The sequence below is a fragment of the Vanellus vanellus genome (assembly GCF_965231255.1).
Source record: "Vanellus vanellus genome assembly, chromosome: 10".
In the NCBI taxonomy this organism is placed as follows: Eukaryota; Metazoa; Chordata; class Aves; order Charadriiformes; family Charadriidae; genus Vanellus; species Vanellus vanellus.
The window spans coordinates 6,609,296-6,626,790 of NC_138915.1; the positions used below are offsets into that span (position 1 = coordinate 6,609,296).

General features: G+C 43.9%; 1 protein-coding gene across 1 annotated transcript; it reads right to left on the reverse strand.

Moving 5' to 3' along the window:
- Positions 1-1,529: 1,529 nt before the first annotated feature.
- SH2D1A (SH2 domain containing 1A) lies at positions 1,530-17,283 on the reverse strand (the record flags this gene model as incomplete). Its single annotated transcript, XM_082488485.1, has 4 exons — positions 1,530-1,570; positions 1,933-2,068; positions 4,575-4,638; positions 17,147-17,283. 4 exons carry the CDS (start codon positions 17,281-17,283, stop codon positions 1,530-1,532), a joined length of 378 nt encoding a protein of 125 aa, XP_082344611.1.
- Positions 17,284-17,495: the final 212 nt, after the last annotated feature.

The window sequence follows — 17,495 nt, forward strand, 5'->3', positions numbered from 1 at the left end:
CACAGCTCGGCCGTGTCTGGTGCAATCCGGTCTGGTTTGTTCTGCTGAGCCTGTAGCCAGGTGTTTCTGGAAAAAGCCTCTTCACCTCAGGAAATGTTTTCTTCCTTCCAAGTCATGAGGACACAAAATATCTAACCAGAGCAACCCAAAGGTGGCTATACAGTTTTTAAGAGTTCTTTTTTTAAATATATGCATTTGTAGTCCACTGGTAAGCACTGTTAGTCTTGTCCTTTGGAAGGGAGCGTGGGAGAATCGCATTGTTTTGACAGTCAGGACCACTCGTGCCAGTTGAAGCCTGACTAAGGGTGGCACAAACCCCCCCAGTCAGCCCAGAGGCACCCCCCCCCCGCAGACTGACCGCACACAGACAAGGCTGGGCCAGCGCTGGGCTCCCTCCCAAATCTTACAGGAGCTCGCACAAGCTTGCCTGGCAGAAACCCACACCGAGGGAGCCCAGACCATGTCCACCGCCCTTTGACTACAGCGCAGACACAGTCCTGTCTCTGGAAACAAGAGGGCTGTAGGACGTCCAGTCTCTTCAAAAGTGTTTCCTGCTGTCTGCCAGTTCAGGCAGGACAGTGTCCTCGTGCTTGTTAAACCCTGCCTGTAAAAGGCACGTACTCCACATCGCCCAATAGCCACCGCTAACCCTGCACAGCTGACGAGTCCTGTAGCGTCAAACCTCTTCTCCAGGAGCCCATTGGCAGCATGGAAACACACAGAGACAGGTAAAGAAAAGCAGAGGAACTGTCATACAAAAATAATATATTTTTAAAAACTGTGTGCGGGGGTAGTTTGTTTCAAGTACAGAGACTACCTAAAAGCAAAGAACAATGATGTTCTCCACTTCACTGGTTGTTCTCTGTTACTCAGTTCATCGCTTAAGCTTTTGACCGTTTGTGCAAACTACAAATTTTGTACATTTTCTTGCAGTGGTGGCCAGTTCTGCTGCATTAGAGGGCAGAGCGCCTGCTGTGATGGGAAATCAGTCATCTGGGATCCTCAGGATGCCTCTTCTGGAATAGCTTTAGGAACTGTAGGAATGACAGACACACGCAGCCCACCCAAGGCAAGAACACTTTAATGTAAGCACTCTTCTGAAGGCTATAAAAGGGGACTTGCCCAGTTCTGCATAAATGCCAACCAGAACAAAGCAAAGCAGAGTCCAAAGTTAAGTAATGTAAAATTAGTGACTAATAATTAATTCGGAACTAATATTGAAGAGAAAAATATTTTATAGTTGAGAGTACAAAGAGAAAAAAAGACATTACACTATATAGTAGTTTATATTTTTTATCCTCTCTTAGAAAGAAAAAAAAAAGAAAAAAAAAACAACCCTGCATTCAAAACATTCTGAAACTTAAACCTTCTAAATTTTGAGCTAGAAATTCTATGAAATACACATTTCTGCAAATGTTACAAGAAAACTCATGGAGTTGTATTAACTATCATATAAATCATTCTGTTCTAGAGCACGGGCTAGAGGAGACACTGGAAGATATGGTTATGTCACACTTGGGGAAACGTCTTCATGATGGCTGCAGATGGAAGTCACGGCCTTCATTTCTCCCTAAGGAAAATAATCACAAAGGTATGAAAGGATGACCACTGCAAGAAAATGGACAGATCAGAAGGTTCGTACCTACAAGAGCGAGGGCACTGGGGAGGGCAGGTAGCCACCGCCGGTATGGCACTCAGGAATTTACATATTCAAAATCCATTTTCTGATGCCATTGACAGGCCCTGTCCCTAATGAGCACCCGAGCGCCAGCATCTCAATCACACTGTAGCACAGTTGGGGCATATTTTGGGCAATGCCGCCCTGCTGGCTAGGTCAGGTCAAAGATGCAAAAAGTCTAAAAGTCCTCCATCCCCACCGCTGTGGAAGGCTCTGCTCAGCCGCAGCTGAGGCTCCCTCTGCCCATCGAGTACCTGGGGAGTATTTCGTTTTCGCGTGGTTGATGACTGGGTGCTTCAGGGGCGTCACGATGCCTTGGTCGGGTTTCTGGAAGGCCGAAATGAGGTTGTGCATTTTCCGAAAGAGCCTCCGGTGGACCCCGGGCGCTGTCTGCGAAGCCGAAGGGTGGGAGGTGAGAGGGGGTGCTGGCTGCAGAAGGCCTGTGCCGGGCTCGGGGCGCTGGCACAGAAGCCTTGTCCTCAGAAATGCACACACCTCCCAGAGAAGGAGCCAGCCCTTCACTGAGCCAGCCTGATGTGCCAACTTAAAATGAGTCAATGAGCCATACTGCTCTCCTCCTTCCCCCAGGGCATCGCGGCCTCCCTGCACTGAGATTGGTTTCCAGCAGTGTGAAGATATAAGGCTGGAAGAGGGACAATTTCTTAATCACTACAAGAAAAAAACAGAGCCTGCCGTGCTTATTAGGCAAATTCCCAGCTGATCTTTTGCTATTTCTGACCCTGATTTATTGCAGCCAGTGTTTTAACCTCCAGGCTGGGGTTTGTAGGTAAGATACTTCCAGCCTGGAAATACCAGTAAGACAATCCAGAGAGCTACCTGGCACTTACTGGGGAGGGGAGTCCTTTTACACCACTAAATTCAGGCATGGACGCAGCCTCTTCGCAAGCCTTTCTCTGAGCATTCAATACTGGCTTACGTGCTCACAGAGGGTTCTCGTCTGTCTCTTGTACAAAGGCAGCAGCAAAATGTTACCTATTTATTAAAAGCCAGAGGTTTTCTATCTTTCTACGTTAGCATCTTTTCAAACACCGTGAAATGAAAAAAGTGTCTGCTTTTAATCAAAAATCCAATGTTTCCATTAAATCCTTCGGGGCATTCTCATCACAACTCGTCCCCACCAAAGTCATGGGAGGACAAGCATAGGTCCTGCTGGCATAGTCCCACCTGAGCGACTCTGCTCTCACCCAGAAGCCGTGGACTAAAATCCTGCCCCACTGGCACCAGCTGGAGGCTTTGCGCTGGCTGGGATTGTACCAGTACTCTTTTAATTTCCCTGCCTTGTCCTTGAAAGATGGTTGTGACGTGAGCTCGCTGAGACTACCCAGCCACAGGGAAGGAAGCAGAGACAGGAAAGCACCAGCTGCAGCCCATTTTGGCCTTGAAGGCACATTTCATGGGTATAAGTTGGATTTAGGCTGCTGTTTCTAACAGCTGAGGCCAGGACGGTCTGAACAACATTTACTTTAAGGTTTTTGTTTGCTGAAAGGAGGGGTTGGTATCATGGGTGTGTACCAGCCCCTTTCCCTGCAGGGGATGTATAGAGAGTCCCGGGCCTTCAGGACGCCTGTGAAACAATGATAAGGTTTGCCTAAAATACAGCAAGGGAAAGCCCAAGGCCTGCATGTAGGAAGCCAGTGCAGGTGATGGGGGAGCAGTTGCAGCAGGACTATGTAACACCAGAAAAGCCTCACTGCAGACAGTGAGATTACCTGGGGCCATAAATTAAATTAAATTCCCCAGGTCGAGTCTGTTTTGCCCATGACAGTAACTGGTGGGTGATCTCTCCCTGGCCTTATCTCGACCCACGAGCCTTTTGTTATATTTTCTCCCCCTGTCCAGCTGAGGAGGGGAGCGACAGAGTGGCTTTGGTGGGCACCTGGTGTCCAGCCAGGGTCAACCCAGCACACCTGGCATCCTCCCAGAGACACCAGCGCTTGCCCTGGCACGCCGGGTGCACTACCGCCCCCACCCCATCCCAAAAACCCTTCTGCTTGGGCAGTACAAATCTCCAGAGTGCTCCTGATGCCTTACAGGAATGAATGAGCGAATTCCTCCTGGGTACCATTCCCAAGGGTGACAGCAATAATTATTTACTCTGCAGTAATGTGAGTCACTTTTACTCCCCGATCTGCTTCTGAGTAACCCCAGGAATCAGTTTTGTCTTCCAGAGCACTGCAACCACTTCTACTATAATAATGGCCAAGGAATTATGCCTGTGTAGGAATTATGTAATGTTTGTAATCAGTGTTCATTAATGTGCAAACAGAAAGCTAATTATAAATTAATACACAGAGTACATCCAAAGAACAAGCCCTTCATAAAAGAAACACAGGTTAGCGTTCCAATTGCATCAACCCAAATAGTTATTTGTATTGCAAATGGTGTTATTCCACACTAGAATTACCAGATTCTTATCAGATGGGTGAAAATATATTTTGTATCAAGTTTTGGCTACACTATATATGTTTTGCACCAATGATGAATTAATCTGAAGAGAAATTAACTTTAAAACACTGTAGAAGAAATAGAAAATAATTTCCTTAAATATTCTGACAGTAATGGTACGTGGGACAGAAGGGAAATGATTGTGCTTGTCAAATTATAAAAACACAGGTATTTTGCCATTTAAAATGATGCAAAATAATGCAGTATTGCATTATGCAACAGCTGAAATGTAACAGGGAAGTAATTTATGAGTTCAGGACTGTCAGAAGTGGCACCAAGACATCTTAGTGATGGTCGCACTCAAGATCGATTACCCTCGATGAAAATTAGACTATGCGGAAACATGAATAATTTGGATATATTTCATTATATCAATATGAACATCAAACAGGGTGCAGAAATTTTCAGAAGAGAAAGGAGAATTACACACCTCAGCACTCCAGGACCCAGTTTCTGTCTTCGACACTCTGTAGGTATAAACATAACCCTGATGCCTGTGAAAAAAAAAAAAAGATCAACAGGTATTTATTACTCCTTTCTACTGTCAGGTTTCACAAGGGGTGCACTTTGTTATGTGGGAGTCAGTTCATCTGCTAACCTTTCCTTAAAAATAAATTCACCCATAAAGGCTCTAGGTAGATAAAAAAACTGAGACCCGGGTCAGAAGCAGTGTTCAACCTACTGGGTTCTTTTGGATGAGAGCGATTCGTCTGACTCAGATCTAGTTTAGCAATATTCAGTTATTCCAGGTTAAGTTATGTTGCTTTCATTTCTGCCTCAGCATTTTTTTAATTTTTTTTCAGTCACCTCCTTTTACTGACACACACCAGACATACTTTCCCTGGAAAAAGAGAAGGTGCGTTATTGGCAGATAGCGTTACTGTATTGCGATTGATTTAAATGCAGATGTTCCCAGAAGCAATAGCACGAGTGTAATTTATTTGGAAAGCCAGACCCACAAAAGCGAGATAAATTGCTCTTTGCCTTACCCATATGTTCCTAATTCTCAAACACTGATAAAGGAGACTTGTAAGAGTGTGGAATCTTCCTTCTTTTTAAATCTGAGTCTTTCAAGAATAAGGAATCGTACTCTAATAAGACAAGACATACTCATGTCCAGAGTCAGTCTTGCTTCTCTTATGAAACCACCACAATTAATGATTTACATGGTAGATTATTATACCGGCATCCAAAAATTTAACTCAGAAGCAGAAACAATTGATAGTAGTTCCGTGGGTGCAACATTAGTTTAGATGGTATCAGATAGGAAAGATTATATTTCATAATACACAGCAGGATTTTAGGGACCACTCCCTATTTCAGCATCAAATCTTATTCTTAAGAAAGCAGAAAACTACTCTATTTCTTTCCAATTATACATGGTATTATAGCAGTTATTACAAAATAGCAGAAACCGTCAATGACACAGATACCGTATGATTGCAATTACTTACGCTCTGTGTCACAGCTTCTGGAAAAATTCTTGTTAAAAAGTCATTACAGCAACCTTTGCAAAGCGGTGTCCGATATAATTTACCCAAGCAGGGAGTTGTTAACAGTTGTCACACTGCTACAACCCCATGAAGTGGGAGCAAAAACACCTGTCGTGATTTGTGTGCTCTCCCCCCACCACTCCGCTCCCACTGTGATTAAATATTGAGACGGAAGACACAAAGCCGTTCCCTCCCGTCGGGGCTGGTGCAGGGACAAACTCCCTGGGCAGCGGCTGAGACACTACCCTGCTCCTCGTGTGCGGCAATCTGCCTGACACAGGTCCCACCACAGCTTCATCCACCTCTTCGCGTTAGCCAAGGGAGCGTTTTCCCCAGAGACACAACTTTCCACCTGGCACCAGATGGACGTGAAAAGCGGCCGGCCGTGCTCACTTCATGGAAACCTAAGGAGGAAAACAGCCACCACTACCCCACTTCTTCCCCCAGCAAGCTCAGTTCTGCAGTCCATCAGGGATTTGATTGGACCCAGAAAGGGCCCTTGCGGAGAGGTGTGAGCAAGCTGCTGTGGCTGCAGGAGGAGGGAAGGACATAGAAGGACAACACTGTTCTCCTGTCCATGCCATGGCGCTGCAGTCACTGGTGTTTGAGGCCACAGCTCAAGCCTTGTTCCTTAAAAGCACATCCCTCTAAGCCACTAGAAATGTTTCACTATGGGCGTGGTGAGGCACTGGAACAAGGTGCACAGGGAAGTGGTCAAGACCAGGCTGGATGGGGCTTTGAGCAACCTGGTGTAGTGGGAGGTATCCCTGCCCAGGGCATGGGGGTTGGAACTTGATGATCTTTAAGGTCCCTTCCAACCTAAACCATTCTATGATTCTATGATTTTATGCTCACATTCAGGGAATCCATTGTCTTCCATTAGGGCCCTCGGACAGTCTTGTACTGTCACATCCTTTCTCAAAACCTCCGAGAGCTGTGCCTGTATTGCCAGTTTTTCATGAGTAGATGAGGTTCACATTAATCTTTTCTTTTTAGAAATCACAAGAGGCTTTCCTGCCCCCATGTATGGAGCACGCCAGCCAATATATGGCTACTGAAACTAGGATTTTACAGGCCATAGTGTAGTAGGAAACACCAGAGACACCTGGCATTTTGTCCCCTTTCTTTGAAGTGAGTATTTGACATCTCCACAGTGACTTTTTTCCAAGCCTCCAAACCAACAGAATCAGTATGTAAAAATCTAAAACTCACTCTCTTGCCTCCCGTTTTTAATAATATACTGTGCATATTACCCATGCTTGTGCTTGATTGTCCCAAAGCATTCCGATTGCTTCAGTGTCTTTAAAATCTGCTTTTTCCATAAATGGCTCAGTTGTCTGGAAAGCGACCATCTGTTGTTTCTTTCATCATTTCTCTACCTAAGAGATTGCATGACTTGAAGTGGTTGAGGGGCTGGGGTGCTGCCCTGACTCTGAAATGTCTGATGGCTTTCAGCACTCTGACAGAAGGCTTTACTAAGCTCAACAAATTGAAAAATAGAGGTCAGATAAAGTAATATTCAGGGCCAAAGCAGGGTGAGGTATAAGATAGACACCTATCCTGCATTTTTAAAAAAAAAAATCCACTGTAAAATATTTCAACCGAGCCCAGAGAATGCACAAAGTATAGCTCAGATTAAAAACCCACGAGATACAGGAAAAGGAGCAAGAATTTGGGAACACGGATGCTTGGAGCACCGTGTAGAGAAGGGGAGGAGCATGACATTGCTATCACAGCCTTGCGGGGGGGACGAGTGAGAGCTCTCTACTCACCTGGCAAATGTGCATTTTTTTTCCCAAAAGAGGAAAGGCTGAAAGGCCTGAAGGGGTTCACCGTTCTTGAGCTGAAACCCACAACACTATCACCTGTTGTTGGCTCTGAGGCCCGCAGTGAGCACAGCCACTCTGTAGGTGGGAGATGGCCCAGCACAGCCTTCTTCAAAGGAAACGCACAAAAGGAAGGAGGAGGCATTTTGTTAAGAAGGTGAACAGCTAGAGCTTCCCATCTAACTACTTTCCATTGGGATCTTTGTTTCCACAAAATGAATTACAGCTCTTCTGATAAGTACTCTTCTAACGAATCTGATCTTATCAAAACTTTCTGTTAAGCAGCAGGAACTTACTTCATTACCACTTCAAAGTGCTTTTTACCTTCCATGTGCCAGTGACATTATTTTGATGAGCCAAGTTCTCTTTACTGCTACATGGGCACAGCCTCTCGTGAGAAAGGTTTTTGTGATTTAAACTCCCCAACATCAACTGCGATCGGTGTGGACTGACAGAAGATCAAGGTGTTTTTCTTAAAACAAAAATTAAATAAAAAAATTAAAATTGAGATTATATAGAACGTTACCTCCCAAAAAGCAAAACGTAACACCGGGCAAAAGCATGTGGAAAAGTGCATTTAGTGGAGCTTAGGTCTCAGGAGATGAGAAATTCGCCAGCCACTATGAGCAGACAGCTCGGTTTTCTACATTTTACTCAATTCATGGCAGAAGAAAGCTCCTAGAGTGGCACAATGTTACTATATGCGGTGTCGCCACGTAGCTAAAGCCAAAACCCAAACACCACGTGGCCTGGGCACGGTGCCAGTTACCTGGGGCCTCTCACACAGCTTATGCTTTGAAGCCATTACCTGGTGAGATGCAAGCCAAGTCCACCTCTCAGTGACCTGGACTCCTCTTTCTGCTGGACAAAATCAACAGGAGATGGCCACATGTCACTGAGAGAAGGATTTCAGAGAGCCCTCTAACAGTGGCACTGGCACACCGGCATAGCTTGGAGGAGGACCGGCTCCTGACACCCAGGCAAAGACCCAACGAGGGGCTCCCCCACCCCTTCATCTGGCGCGAGGACGGCCACAAGCTTCACTCACAATCGCAAAGCTGCTCTTTCATGCCTGTGAAACTCAAGGGAGTGGAACGATCGTGAATGAACAGCTTGATGAACGAGGCCCTATAAATTTTTGATCAAAGGCAAAAAATGCCAAAATGCTGATGAGGGGAAGCAGAAAACAGCTATTGCTGTAAGGACAACATTGGATAGCACTTACAAAAGAGTGGTTTGGTCACCACTGATGATATTTTTATGTCATCTCGCTTATTTTTTCATCTCCATAACAAAGGATGTTATACCAGCTGGGAACTTCACTAGCACTGTCTCTGTTGCAATACCATCACTGGGAAAACTTTGTGAAAGGAAAAATCTAGAAAAAGTTGCTATTACAGGAAACAGTCCACTTTATATTGTAGGCTTTTTTCTTTATAGCTAGATAATTCCTCCTAAAAAGCTACAAAGGCATTATTCACAGATGACACACTGAGACAGCATCTGTCTACCTGTCCTCTCCACTCCTCCTTTTCAACTGTGATCAGACTTGTTAAAGCTGCATTTACTTTAACAGGTGAATAATTATAATCTTCTGCACCATTGAAATAGCCAGAGGATATTAGCCGCATGCTGCAGATTAAAATTAACCATGACATTTCAGCTGCATGGTATATTTTAAAATCATTTCCAAATGTTTTGTATCTCAGTTGGGAAATTTTATTAAGCTAATTTGTATTCATTTCTGGGTCCAAAATTAAAGGTCCAAATAAAAAGGGAGAAAGACAGACAGGAGAAAGACAGAGACAGGGGAACGCCATATCAGCAATAAATGACATAAATTTCTTCCTCTTTACATAGCTTTCTCTGCTGATGTCTTTGCACTATATCAATCAGCTCTTCTTACCTGGTGTATTTGCATCCTGACCTTATTTAGGGATGGAGAATGCAGAATTGCCAGAAAAAGGGACATGTTAGCCAAAACAATGCTTTTCCCACATTAAAAAAAAAGAATCTTCCAATTGTTGGGTGTGTGTGTGTGCAGTTTTTAGTGTAAGAAGTAATATTTGTTTGAAAGAAGGTATATCTCTTGCAGTTCCTGAGAGAAAGCAGCAGTGGCTGCCTGGGCTGCAAGAGAGGCACTCTCAAAAGGTTGTTAGCAGTTGTAGCTGCGCCGTGCCTGGGCTGGCTGTACCGTGGGCACTCAGCTAAGCAGTGTCCATGATCTCAAGCCATGAGCGATGTATGTACGCATGCATGTTGCCTGACCTACTTTAACAGGGGGGGAAAAAAAAAAAGAAAAAAAAAAAAGAAGGTAATTTAGATTGGGCATCTTGGAAAGGAAGATTGGGACTGAGTGGGGTGGATGTGGAAGGGAAGAAAAGGGGAGCCATGTCTTTGTAAGCTGGGCAAGGAAACAGCAATGAAAATTGAACCCCTGGGAAAGAGTAAGACTAAACAAGTGAGGAAGGGGATATACGGAGGTGAAGCACGAGGAGGCTTAACCGGGAGCAGCACAAAATGCTGGAGCGGTGAAGAAGACAGGAATAGAAGGTGGGTGGCTTAGAAGCAGAAGATGTATGAAACAAGGAAAGAGCCCTCGGCAATGCAAGCAAAGTCAGCAGGCTGTACAGAATGACGCTGGGTAGTCTCAAAATGCATTCCCTTGCCCCTCACATGGGGAACCCAAAGCTAAAGGTTACTGCAGACCTGAGCCTCCTGAGTCAGTTTCTCTCGTGTGAAATGTAATTAACAAACTTAATCTCACAAACAGAGATAAAGCTGAGAAACCATTTAATACTCTGGAGACGAGTACTACTAACGCTATGGAGATGAATACTAGTAATGCTATGGAGATGAGTACTACAGGAGAGCGCATGGGGAACTCAGTGCTTCTGGAGTGGGGGGTGGGGGTCAATGGCGCTCAGCAGATGAGCATGAGAGGTCAGGTTGCAGCCACTTCTGCCTTATCCGGAGGTGTTTGGTCCAGGTTGCAGATCAGCTCCTGAATGCCTGCTCAGAGGGAGCAACCTCAGGCAGCATCTCAGTGGGCAACCCTGGACCAGGAACGCGGGTGATGACGTGGGCACCGCAATGGCTACAGAGGTGGGAGATGGCTACCACAGCCCCAAAACTTGTGAGGTCAGGAGAATCCACAGCAGTGCCTGGGAGCCTACATGTCCCACGCGTGTGCTCATCGAGGTGTCCCCTGCCCAGGGTACCCGTGAGCTGCATGGCCTCCCCCATGCGACAGAAGTGATAGCTACCAAAATGATGAAATAGTAAATTCAGCCATTCGCCTGAACTTCTTTCTTTTTCTTTTTTTTTCCTTTTTAATTGTTATATTTCTGCTTGGTTTATTAATCATAGAAAGGCCAAAAAGTCCTGTTAGTTCATGTAGGAGAAAATCCTGTTTAAGCTTACAGCTCCTCACTCTGTCCTGGAATTTGCATTTTCTGGTTCCTGCCTTATTTAGGTCTCAGACATACAATCAAGGTACAGGAACTTAGCAATTACCATCCATCAGCTAACCCAAGCTGAACAAATAGCATTCACATTGAGATGATGCGCAAGATACAAGCTCTGTGTCAGCAAGAGTGAGTAAAACAGTTTAAATCAGTGTTTACAACCTCTGAAAAGCCAAACAGTTACTGTAGCTTAACTCACAGCAGCACTCTATACACACCCACCTGAGTTTACATTTCTGCCACTGATTCCCCTTCCAACACTTCTCGTGGCAAAAATTTACCCATGCTACTGAGTCACTAGCTGCTATGAGCTTGCCGTAATTACAAAGCAAATGCATTATGTTGATTTTTCTGTTCTGAAATTAACAGAAGCTTGAAAGAGCAAGTCAAATCTTGTGAAATGTCTCTGAATTTATGCACAGGTTTCTGTGGAAGATTGTCAGCATCTTCACCATCTGAACGCTCCTAACTATCTGTAGAAATGACACTGACTTACCTAAAGAGCAGGCGTGTAGCCTTTCTGAGCAGCGTTTTTGTTGGTGTGGCAGAAGGTGATGCCAGCCAAAAGCAACGCCTCAAAGAGGAATTTCTTCAAATTTGGAAATAAAACGAGAATGTATTTAAATCTGAGATGCTAAATAGAAGGAAATTACTTTACGGCGGGCTAGTAACTAAGCTTCATGAATTACTGTGTCCTCCAGAATAGTACCTCATAAAGGCAAAACCTCATGAAATAAGGTTGTCTGGTGAAATATCTTTCATCACTTTAAACAAAACTCACAAGAACTGCAATAAATAAAATGCTGTCAATAGCCCTGTAAATGTTAATGTTTCATATTTCCGTGAAACATTTCTGGGTTTGTTTGGGAGTAATTCAGTGCAGCTCATTTTCAGATTTCCTGTTTCTCTTGGAGCGAGGTAGGCACGGTCTGACCATAAAATCCCTGAATCTGAAATCACTGCTTCAATTAAATCCTCAAAACTCAAGCCTACAACAGCAGAGTAGAGCTAATCTTGGTTCTGTTATCTAACAGTTGTATCCATTCTGTCATTTACAGATTCATTAGCGTAGCGGTTACCCACCGTTCAGGCTGTCTACCTTTCCAAGATCTTTCCAAGAAAAGCCACTGGAATATCTGAAGGCCATTAGCCAAGTTGTTCTCAGCAAAAACGAAGCTCACTCCTATTAGCAGGGAGCTGAACTACTCACTTCAGTAGAATTTACCGTTGTGCTGTAGAAGACTTTTTTTTCAAAGCTGAAAATAGTGCATGATATTTACAACGGCAACCTTGAATTGAGGGGCTCCTCCTCAGAGAGAAGCTTTTGTTCCAAATTACATTTTAAATGATGATGATTATTATGTGCGGTGTTATAATAAATGCAATTATTCTGCCATTTCTATCAAAAATATTACACGGGAAACAAAAGAAATGCAAAGCTGAAGCTGGCTCGTGATCCCGTATTACACCTTCACGCTGTACAGCTGATACATCTGCCGCATCAGAAAGTTTCGGCACGTTGCCTGAACTTGTGCACTGTGGTTATGGTGACAGAAAAAATAGCACACGTAAAATCTGATAGAACTGCAGCCTATCCCTGTTGCCATTACTGCTGTTTCAAGAGCTTTAAACAGCTTTCTATTCCAGCTTTTGATTATTCTCCACAAATTGAATGTAGCGCTGTACATGAATGGCTGGTTTCAAACAAATAATCTGAACGTACAGTTTGACAAGTATGTCATGTTTAGCTTACTTAAAGGTCTGAAACAACTACTAACATTCCAAGTATTTTCAAGTATATGAATTTTAAGACCTAAACTACAAATCTTTGCCAAGTCAGGCATGAGCTGCTTGTTTCTGCATGTGTGCTCGTATATCTGTAATGGAAAGCGGTGCTTTGGGCACTCTCAGGCATTTTATTTATGCATTTTCAGGCCCAGTTTAAGAGGCTGCTCCTCAAACTAGCCGCCGTTATTGTGTCCTGTGTCCCCCATTGACTTCATTAGAAGCGGCGTACACAGAGGATTTCTGAGGGTGCTAAAAATGTCAAATGGGGTATTGAGCAAAGAGGAAACCAGATCAGTAAAGAAAGCTCCCTGGAACAATCAGATTTTGATACTAAAACCTTGGTGTACTGCGTATAGTGTCTAAGATGTTTACAGGTAAAACGTGTACATTTTTTAAAGCATATGCATTTCTTCTAGCCCAGTTCTCAGGAACAGCAAAAATCTTCTTCCTTTTCAGTGCAACTCTAAAAAAGATTTCCAGGAAAGATTGTGCTCCTCTGTTGACACATTCAAAACATGATGAACAACGTCCTTAAAGCATATATTATGAGTTTGATAATGGTATTCATACAATGAAGATCTTGGGAGCATCCGGTATTAAAAAAACTTTGCCAAAATCTGCAGGCAGCACCTCTGTTTGCACGAGCCCCAGGGGACACTGTTGCAAATCAAAACCTTTCTACTCTTCCATGCATAGTTTAATTGTGGTCTTAAAATATTTATGAAAGTGGGTTCTTCGTGCCACAGCCACACCAAAAGCCATTCTCTCTTTGAAGGCTTGCACACATGCCATGTGCACACCGTGACTTCGGACAGCAGAAAGCAGCGTTCAAGGACGATAAAGCAATACTTCAGGAGGACCAAAGAAGAGAGAAAGCAGAGTTTTCTAACCAAACGCTCCAACAGCAGGGGCCTGTCTGCTGCAGCTACCCGTCTCTGTAGGTCAGGTTTTATGCTACTACCTGTCTCTTTTATGCTTGCCCTGTAAAATCCGTGTCAGTCGCAAGGGATTCATGAAGTCTTTGACTCCTCTCCTTTTTAAAGGTCAGGGCTCCACTTTTTAATTGGAAAAGCAAAAGGCGAATGAGTCTGACCGTGAACACTGCTGCCCTTACTACGTGCCTTAGGAGGCTCAAAGACCGGCCAAATATATTAGGGCTTTTTGAGGGTGGCTGGGGGGAGAAGGGGAGGGGGCATCAGCAACTTATGCAGTTTACTGGAAAAAGGAGGCATTGTTTGAGCTTAAGCAAGACTTACAAAGTACTGTACTTGGAGCTGGAAGTGTAGAGCAGCCACCTATGTGAGTTCAAGCTGATGACAGCATTGTCATCCAAATATTTATTTAATGACTTTTTTGATAAATGTTTCTTTTCTCTTTGTCAGAACTGTGCCTTTTAATTTTGGCAACTCCCTTCTTCCCCCATGGTAAAAACAAACAAACAAACAAACAAAAACAACAACAACAAAAAAGAACCCTAAGAAAGCTTGGATCTGGGGAGCTGAGGGGTTTAGGTTTGTTTTGTCTTACTTCTTCGGGAAGTGCAGGGCAAGGGGAAAGAAGACAGATTGAACGTGTTTTAATTTTGGAAAACTGGACTATTTTTCTCTTTTCCTTTTCTAAGAGGAATAGAAACATCACTGGCAGTATGAAACAGTTTCACCTCTGTTAGAAATTCTCATTGGAAAGATGTAAAATTTTTTGTTTAGCTCTGCTGCTTACTGCAATATATCTAATGGCTGACCAGTTTGTTTCTCATGTTTCAAAGTTCACTTCAGCCCTTCTAGTAAATACATGTTTTGCCTAATCTTGATAGATCTAGGAATTTCTAGAGTGATTCCGAATCAAAATGTACACTTCTAAATAATTTTGTTATTCCTAATAATTTCCATTATTTATTTAGAAGGAAGTATAAAAAAGCAGAGAAGTACTTACTTACTCTTTTTTCTTTTTCTTAAACAGTGCGTACAGCAACGGCATGTTTCCCTCTTAGTTTTTACCAAAGCTCTCATGCACATATGTGTTTGCCACCTGTGTCATTTCTGTGCGTGATGTTCAGGCTGGAATTTGGGGAGGTTGGGTCCATTGGTTTATTTTTCCAAAGCCAGGCTTAGCATTCTCCATTGAATGCATACCTATGTTTCTCTTGCCTTCCCTACTTGCTCCTACAATCTCTCCACTAAAGTGCTCTGCTTTGGTAAAATTTTGCCTATCAAAGCACTTCTATAGTTTATGGCCCACATTTATTAAAACTGCCATTGCTGTCTTCAGTGTGAGACCATTTCTGTTCCCTTTGTGATAACTGTCTCCAAAGTTATAGTGTAATATGTTGTTTACTGTATCTGTTATTTCTTACATAGTGCTCTGAATTGAAATATTAAGAAGTATTGGAACCAAGACTTAGCTCAAGCATTTTTCAGCCACCTTTCTGCCTATATCAGATCATACTCATCATAATATGATGATTTTTTATCTGGATTTATCCAAGATGCTATTGAAAATTTCCCCTATAAAAAATTTATTGAGGATCTATATTCTATAAGAAACTCGCATAATGTTCACCAGCAATATTTTTTGCTTTTACCCCTTTGCTTATCATATATATGTTTGAATGCAACACAACATGAAGGCATGAGTGGCCTATAATTTCCAGAAACAATTAGCTACAGCTCTGTTTTTTATTGAAGACTCTTCTTTTCCTCCAAAGTTTGCAGAGCTTCATAGTTACCAATCCTTTCTGTTCTTCCTATTTTCATTTTATATACTTTTATTTCATTCATGAAATTCCTTCCAAAGGACGTAAATTACCACTAACATAGCAAAAAATCCCAACTGATTGTGTGCAGATGAAAGACCTTGTTACATGCCGACACCCTGATTTAGACTAATGGTGGACTAATTTTAGGATTCTCTATTTTATTCAGCTTTGTAACATTCTGCTTGACCCTTTCTCTAATGCCTTAGTGTTTCACCTGCACTGAATGACTTCTGAGCGTTAAGGAGATATATCACCATTTCCTCTGATGGTTATTTAAAAGAGATTCTACTTTTATTGCCTATTCCCATCACAGGAATCATAGCACTCCTTACCTATTGCTACGTCTATTCCATTTTTATTTAACACAAGATGTTTCTTATTTCCCATTTTTCAGTTAGCTGTTAACGTATTTCTTAGCAGTAGCGCCTATCTTGGTTCACCTTCTGATTTCATGAGAGAACTAAAAATACATCTTCTGCCACAAAGATGTTGCCTGAAAAGAAGGTTGTGTATTTCTGGATTGCCTATAGCCTTGCATGCCTCCATTTACTGGGCTATAACGGGGGAATAATAATAATACCCACCTAGGGCTTAATTACATGTTGTTGGAAAAGTATTCAAGACATTTGGGGAAAACCTGACTTTGGACTTTTCTCTCTCTTCTGTTGTTTTTTGTTTGTTTTTTTTTTTTCCCTAAGTGCCCTCTGTTAGCTAATTTTTTGCTGGCCCTAAAACGGTTTCCTCTTGTATTCCTTCTCCTACTCAAGTAAGGCACAAGTGTCTGTTTAGCCTTGTTAGACACAATGATGCAATGGTACTTCATTGTACAGTGTTATCTCTCAGGACTTCCAAGACTTGTGCTTTTGCCAAAAGTAGGGTAATTAAATTGCCTCATTAAAACAAGGTCCTATGACTATAAAGTCCCCCACCTCTCTCAGGGAGACCTCTCTACCCTCTCTCTGATAGACCATCCCACCAGGTCTTTCCCCTTTCACCATATTTGATGAAACATCACCACTTCATTACCCATCAGTATTTCAGGTACTTTACAGGTGGGTTACTCCAGGCCCGATGGCTCATGATACACACAGCCTGACTGAGAGCATCTTGAAGCAAAGGCTGGATGACAGCGATCCACACTACCCTCCCTGGTGACACGGGACGCTGGGGATGTTGCTAAGCTCACCCATGAGGCATTAGAGAAGCAGAAGACATGGACAGAAAGCAAGTGGTGTATCCAACACAAAGAGGCAGTACACTCCATCCTGAGTCAAGTTGCCTGGTTCTTCTCCATGGCACCTCGCTCATCCTTCCTACATGCTCCAGGCCTGCTTTCTCTTTTTTTTTTTTTTGTGCCTGTAGGAAGCGTGCGGTCTGCAAGGCAAATCCTGCTCCCCTGCGCTCTGCAAAGGACCCCACACCCCTTATTCATCCCTGTGCCTTAAGTCAAGGTGAAGGAGCCAAAAGTCTCACACACCTCTGCAAACGATAAGATTAGGACATACTTTGTCATAGTTATGTGGGAGCACCCCATACTGTGGATGCAAATGCTGGAAAACAACTACCACCTGAGCAGCCCTTCCCGGCACCCTGCTCCCAGCCCCGCTGCCCTAGGCTGCCCCGCGCCCCGCAGAGTCAATGGCACTCGGTGGCACGGGGCCGGCCGCACTCACAGCACGCAGAGGCAGTAGACTCCTGGGATGCTCTCGCTGTCCCGCAGCAGGTAGCTGCCATCGGTGCCCGCCGCCAACAGCAGTTTCTCCCCAGCCTCGCGGGTGATGCCCGCGTGGTAGATGGGCAGCGCGTCCATGCTGGGGCCGTCTCCCGCCACGGGCAGCTCTTCCTGTGCACGGCGCTGCCTCCGACTGCTCCTCAGCCGTGTGCTCCCCTCAGCATCTCCGTCTTGGTGGCAGATGTAAACAGGATGTGTTCACACCTCTGAAGCCTCCGCACAGGGCGAGACAGCGCTGAGGGAAGAGTGAGGAACGAGCACAGCTCTTTTGTGGGTTTTTTCCTTTGCCC